Source organism: Arvicola amphibius, chromosome 11 (genome assembly GCF_903992535.2).
Source record: "Arvicola amphibius chromosome 11, mArvAmp1.2, whole genome shotgun sequence".
NCBI classification, from domain to species: Eukaryota; Metazoa; Chordata; class Mammalia; order Rodentia; family Cricetidae; genus Arvicola; species Arvicola amphibius.
This window is the reverse complement of record NC_052057.2, coordinates 74,127,120-74,133,774: the sequence shown is the minus strand read 5'-3', so window position 1 is coordinate 74,133,774 and position 6,655 is coordinate 74,127,120. Positions and strand designations below refer to the sequence as shown.

The following is a 6,655-nucleotide window of genomic DNA, read 5'->3' as shown; positions in this document are numbered from 1 at the left end:
GGATTATAGACACACAACACCACGTATCTTATTTCTTAAAACTAGAAGGGCTGTATTCACATCAGTTTTTACAGAAAATATGGAAGGAAATGTGAGCATTCTTTGGGTGAACACAACTATATGCTTTTGTGTGTCTTTCATTTTTCCTAATAGCTTCTCTCTACTATGTAGCAGTGACACAATGACTAAATAATATATATATGTATATATATATATATACACACACACACACATATATATATACACATATATATAGGGCTGATTATACCACTCCACATTTATTTAGTTTGACATTCAACTACAGGTTTTAATGTAAACTTCAAAAATGGTATTTGTTATGTCCAATGCAATAAATACATAATTATTCCAGTCTTTAGAAACAATAGCCACCCTTCTACAAGACCCCCAGGAGCCAGCCTATGGCTGTGAGGCCGTTGGCGTGTTGTTCTGATTCGCCTTTTCTCCGGAGTCAGAATGCTTCAGAAACTGACCAGTAGCGCCGATGTACAATCTCGATCGCATGGGCCACTTCTGAAAAAAGAGGAAGAATCTGAGATTTAGTCTTATGACACACAACGTAGGCACATGATATCTAAACTTTAAAATACACTAATGTTAGTGAGACACTAAGTAGCTGGTAAGGACGCTAATCACAAAGTCAACGGGACAAGATGGAGACTTTAGCAATGGCAGCGACACAAGCAAAGACGGCTTTGATATAACTGTCTAAGTAATATACACGCGTGTTCGAGAACTGCAGGAAGTTAAGGAGAACGAATATTGCTCAGATGTAGAAAGTCCGCCACTATTTTAATTCCAAGGTAAGCCTAAAACAAAATTAAGTTTAAAACATTAGTTCTAAAGAAGCAGTGCTCAGTTATATACACAGTAAACATTCAAGAAAGGTATTACCCAGAAAGGACTAGGCGGCCCCTGGGCAGCAACGGCCGGCAGCTTCACAAAGCAGCTCGTATTCTTTTGTTTGGGTCTCCTGCCTCACGGCGGGTGACATAGACGATGGTAATGCACTTGATATTTTCTAATACACACGAGGAAATGATTTAGAATACTGATAGCACAAATGGGCAATGTCTATAAAGATGGATGTGAGATTATTCTGATTATTCTGATTTGGACATCATATAATACACACACACACACACACACACTGAAGCCCAGCACTGTATCTCATAAATATGTGAAAATTTTCACACATCATATGAAAATAAGAACGATAGTAGGTGGTTGTGTGATATTATCCACAAAGTCACTTTTCTGTGGCAGCCCACGAAAGTTCTATTTCAATTTCTCCAGCTATGATTAGCGAATACAGTCCTCAACATTTTCTCTTTACTAAGGTATATTTATTTTATTTTCAGCTTGCTTTAAATCGTATGTATTACATACAGATCCATAGGCTTGCATACAAAGTAATATACTTTACTATGGCATCTTCATCCGCACGTATATGCCACTATATTTTCTTCTGTATTCTAAAGTATACTTGAAATTGTGTCATTTTGTTTAAACTTAGAAAAATTGAGCAATTAACCAGAACTGAACCTGAAATTGAAGATCTTTAAAAATGCATTCTTATTCTAATTAAATGAACAACAAGACCCCACAGTTTTTAAATTCTTGCTCATCATTGTTATGGACAATGGATTCTCATGGGACCTGGCAATTAACAGAGTCATCTGTGCGTTTCTCCCTGAGTTAAAGGTCTGAAATACACTCCTGTTCTGGAGAATCGTCCCTCTGGGCCCCTAGTGCTGACTGTAATGTCTTAATTTTCCAAGTGGATAAAAGTGGGTTTAAGTCATGCTGCAAAAGTCCTTTTTTATTTATTTACTTTTATTGTATATGCACAGGTGTTGTGCCTGCAGGTACGTCTGTGAAAGTGTGTATCTTGAAGTTACAGTGTTAAGTTGCATGTGGGTGCTGGGATTCGAACCTGGGTTTGAAGAGCAGTCAGTGCCCTTAACCACTGAGCCATCTCTCTAGCCCAAAGGTCTCCTTCTTCAAACTCTCTTCCAGTTTAATGCACAGAACCCAGGGCCTTGCAGATGCTAACCATGAGTTCCACCCCGATCATCATCTTCTGTGATACTCAAGTCTCCAGTCATTTTAACAGGCCCATAACATCGGTAAAAATGATAGCTGATTCAAAGTGACAGACTGGAATATCTGTTTAAATAGTTCTAGTAATTTCTGAGTACTTAGTGCTGTGTCTTACAGGAAAACAGTGATTTCAGAGCACCCACTAAGGATTATATATGATAGTTTATAGTGAGGCTTTACTTAACCTGAATTTTAAAATGCTCAGAATATTTTTATTACCTTCATATTAAGGACAGACTTAATGTTTAAAAATTTCTACAGTGTCCATAAGATAGAGGCAGGCAATCTTCAACTAAGTATGTAAAGTTTCTGTCTTCTGAAACTCCACAGCTCGTGGTTTAGCCTGTTTTTCTTAATAAATATAATATCTTCTCTATAGTAATATATTATAATTTATATTTTTAACTTTATGTTGTATTCATTTAGGGCAGGGATTAAGTCTGTCTAACAGTTGTATTCTCTGTCCTAGAGCAGAGATTTCTACATAGTATTAAACCAAATGTTTGATTTTAAAGCACACCCATTCCGAACTGTTAACTATCATCAATTTCATTCTTATGAGATAATCTTTGGCCTTCCAGAATTTTCTCTGGGTTTAGAAATTTAGATATTATGGACACTGTCTTTTAAAATCAGACATCAAGTTAGATTGATTTTCCGCAAACATTTGTGTCTACAGAAACGTTTGGCATATGGGTCAAGTATGAGGCTCGCTCTGCCCCTTTCCAGCACCGACCTCTCTAGCGTTTTCCATTGGAGAAAACCGTGGGGGACACTGAGGAGAAATACTTGACCTCATTCTAAATTTTATCAACTACAAGGGAGGCATTTGATTTCTACTTCTGGCATTGAATCTTAACATCTAAATAAAGTTTCTGAATATATGGCAAATATCAAGTCAAAGAAAACTATTTGTGGTATATTTGAATAGTCATTTTAGACTTAAAATGACTGCGATACAAAATTCTTAATTGCAATAAGCGACTTTTCAGTTCGTGTGCTATAAGATTTAGGGACAGAATGGGTTCCTTCGTTGTTACAAACAACATCTCACTTTTCCCCGCGTACCATTTGAACTGCACCAACAGCGTTCTCACAGAAAGTTCTCTTAAAAGGCACTCTATAATTTTAAGTACAAGTAATGTTAGAGAATGGGTTTTATTCATTTCAACAAAATGTAATTCCTCATTTTTGTTACTCAATAATTTATTCAACGCTTAGATACTTAAGATTACATTCTAATTGTGTGTGTTTGTGTTCATTTTCAGAATAGCGGGACAAAAATGTGAGCATTTGAACTGAGCGAACACAGAGATTCTTCATTTAGAAGCGAAAGGCGTATTCTTTCAAAGGAAGGTTTCAAAAAACATATCCAGAAAAGATGATGCAGAGGCTACCATTCGTCACACTCATGGCCGACCCATGGAGATGTAAGGAAATCGTGCAAAATGGGTTCTCTTGGCTAGTTTGAATACAGACCAATTCACTCAACATACATGGCAATCTAGTATGACAGTTACATGAAACATTACGGGATTTTTCTAACATTGTTGGTAGCCGTCTAGTCTAATTAACTGTGATTGAAATTTTACTCTATGGGAATGTAGAATGGTCTCATTTGTTTATTTTTATTATTATTTTTACTGATTTTTGACAAATTTTGGGGGATTTGTTTGCTTGTTTTGCCTTTTTTACAATTACTTGGGGGCAAAGAATTAATTTCACTATTCCATTTAACTCATGAAGCCTTTGGAATAGTTCAATAAAAAGACAATAGGAATGTAATATGGAAGTTAAGACACTTGACTCTTGAACTTAGATGTTACCAGTAGTTAGAATGAATAACAGCTTCTCCATCTGAGCGAAAATCTTTAAGAGGCTAGAGAGATCCACGAGACCAGCTAGGGTCAAAAGCCCCAGTTTCCTTATTACAAACTGTTAAGAGCCAGCCTCTTGTATTGGGGACCTTGTCACCATCGCCCGCAGGCCCAGGTGTTTCTGCCTGACGGGGAGGACTGCCAGCTCCGTAGCATCTGTTCCCGCGGCGACAGGGCGACTCCCGGGATTCCAACCCGGGTGTTGCCTACCTTAACTGGGTGCAGGTAGCCGTCGCCTCGCAAGGCGCCCAGTCTGGGGTCTCCCGGCGCCTCGTTGTCATCCTGCAGGCTGCGGGTGAGGTGGGCGATGTAGGTGGTGGCCAGCAGCAGCACGTCCAACTTGGACAGCTTGGTGTCGGGCGGCACTGACGGCAGTGTGCGCTGCAGCTCCAGGAAGGCGTGCCGCAGGGTCTGCACGCGGCTGCGCTCCCGAGCGGCGTTCGCGGCTGCAGGTCGGCCACTCCCGGAGCGCGCGACGACCCCGCCGGAGCCTGTCTGCCCGGCGCCGGTCCGTCCCGGGCTCGAGTCGCCGGCGGCGGCGGCCGATGCGGCGGGCTCGGCGCTGCGTGGGCTGCTGGCGGGACGGCCGCGCTCCATAGCGGCTCTGGCTCCGGCTCCCGCGGCGAGCGCTGCAAGGGAGCGGGGCGGCCGTGAGACCCGGCATCACCGGCTCAGCCTCCCGTCCCCGCAGAGACATCTCTCCCTCCCTCCCGCCCGGGGACATGGTGCTGCGGGACCCCCGCCTCACCTCGGACTTGCCTCCGCACCTTTCCCCGCAGCGGCTGTGCAGAGCTCCGCTGAGCAGTGCTAGGCGACCAGGGACGTCGAGCAGGTCACTCCATCCCCGTCTAGCCTCTGCTGCCGCCTTTTATGCGGGTGCCCAAAGCCAGCAAGTGGGAGACTCTCACAGTCACGTCGGGCCGAGACGCGCGCCCACCCGAGCCCCTGGGCTAGGGGCGACAGTGTCGCGGAGCCGCCCCCTCGGCGGACAGACTCATCAATCAAACCGGTCGGGGGGTGGGACGGACACCTGGCCCCGCCCCTCCGACCGGGAAGCGCGGAGCCGGGTCGCGGCAGGCGGACTCGGGCGGGACCCCTCGGTTTAGTTCAGCTTGGCTTTCCCCTTGAGGAGCAGCTCCGCCCTCTGTTTATGCAGTAGAACCCTTCCTCGGGACACCGTGACCCAGAGACCCCGCCATCGCCCCTTTCCTGTCTTCGCACCTTCGCTCACCGACTCAGACCGACCTGGGAGAAACCCCGGTCCCCGCATCTGCGGGTCCCAGCTCTGCAGCCTGCACCCGCCTTTGCGGCGAAGGGGACCCGGTCCCAGCAGCAGCCCCGTCAGACAGGCTCTAAGCCGGGGGCCCAGAGCATCAGCTATAAACTGTCACAGAGGACACTGCTCACTTATAATAGATTCTTGAACATTTCCCAGCAGATTTCTGACTTTTCACGTCGGGATTACCAAACTGCACTACTTACACTGCGATGAACCGGACGTGAACCAGGGTGATTCTTAGGCAGTAGTAGGTTTTACGCTTTAGAAAGCATGCTCAGATTACCTTGATTCAAGGACTCGTATGGAATAAGAAACTACATTGTATTTCTTGGTAAATTTTATTTAACAACTAATAAAGTAAATAGATCCCGGAGTTCACACACGGAAAGTCTCAGATTCAATAAAGAAACAAACCAAACAAGAAGGTACACACCGAGATAACCGCTCTACAAACCCTCACGCCACGCTGTTGCTAGTTCTAGGAAGAAATCAAATCACGCCAGGCTCAACAGACTCCTTTTCCTCATACAAATGTTCCTTTACTTTTGGGTTTCGGAGGTGAGGTTCGTGGATATCGCTTTTTGTTACCAAGCTTTCAGATTCCTTCAAGGACATATTCCTGTATTTTCAAACAAAAACAATATGCGCCAGCATTTAATTGACTTGATATGAAAAAAAAAGACAATAGAACCCAGGACACCCTAACCGTTGGTAAAGGTTCATAGCTAGTCAGGCTTTAAAAGAAAGCAGAAACAAAACATTTCCTGCTTTGAGAGCTACATGGAAATAAGGAGACCGGTTGTGACCATGGAGAGGTGCTGGAAGCTCCCTAACTTTTACCTTACATCTCAAGGCCTCGGTCTAGCCTGGCTTGCTGCTTTCCTGCTGCCTGTGTGCCCTAGACAGCTGTGGGACAAAGGGCTGATGTCACAGACCAGACCCCCAGCCTCTCCGTTTTGTTCCATCTGCGCTTGTAGGCATTCCAAATTCCCGAAAGAAGCTAGTATTTCCAGTCGCTTTAAATATAGGTAATCCTAAATCTCTGCTATCACATAACAAGTAAGCAATGGGAGCCAGATGGCACTTTTCATTTATCGAGTACTCTTTAGGTAGCTTCTCATTTCGCCTTTACAAAAACTGAGGATTTTATAGTTTGGAGGAAAAGGGTTCTCAGGAATTGGGCAGCACATCCAGAAGCATACCTAGTAGATGGCTAAGGCATGGGTCAAACCAAGTAGATTGTCTTTGCCATACTATTGAGTGCATGTTACAAAATAGTCTGGTGTCTATTATTAAGATGCATATTTTTAGATTGATTGACACCTTATTAGCACTCCAAATATATGTTCATAGTGTATTTCTCTCTGAAGTTCTTACT

At 43.9% G+C, this 6,655-nt stretch overlaps 1 protein-coding gene across 1 annotated transcript; it reads right to left on the bottom strand.

Moving 5' to 3' along the window:
- Window positions 1-417: 417 nt before the first annotated feature.
- On the bottom strand, window positions 418-4,843 carry Tcf24 (transcription factor 24). Its single transcript, XM_038346961.1, has 3 exons — window positions 4,747-4,843; window positions 4,209-4,627; window positions 418-531 (listed from the first exon to the last, which is right to left on the bottom strand). Exons 2-3 carry the CDS (start codon window positions 4,593-4,595, stop codon window positions 418-420), a joined length of 501 nt encoding a protein of 166 aa, XP_038202889.1. The 5' UTR covers window positions 4,596-4,627; window positions 4,747-4,843.
- Between the last annotated feature and the right edge of the window lie 1,812 nt (window positions 4,844-6,655).

Coding starts and splice junctions, on each gene's coding strand:
- Tcf24 (XM_038346961.1), bottom strand. CDS start 4,595: ATGGAGCGCGGCCGTCCCGCCAGCAGCCCACGCAGCGCCGAGCCCGCC. Junction 532..4,208: donor GCTACCTGCACCCAGTTAAG/GTAGGCAACACC, acceptor CTCTTTTTTCAG/AAGTGGCCCATGCGATCGAG.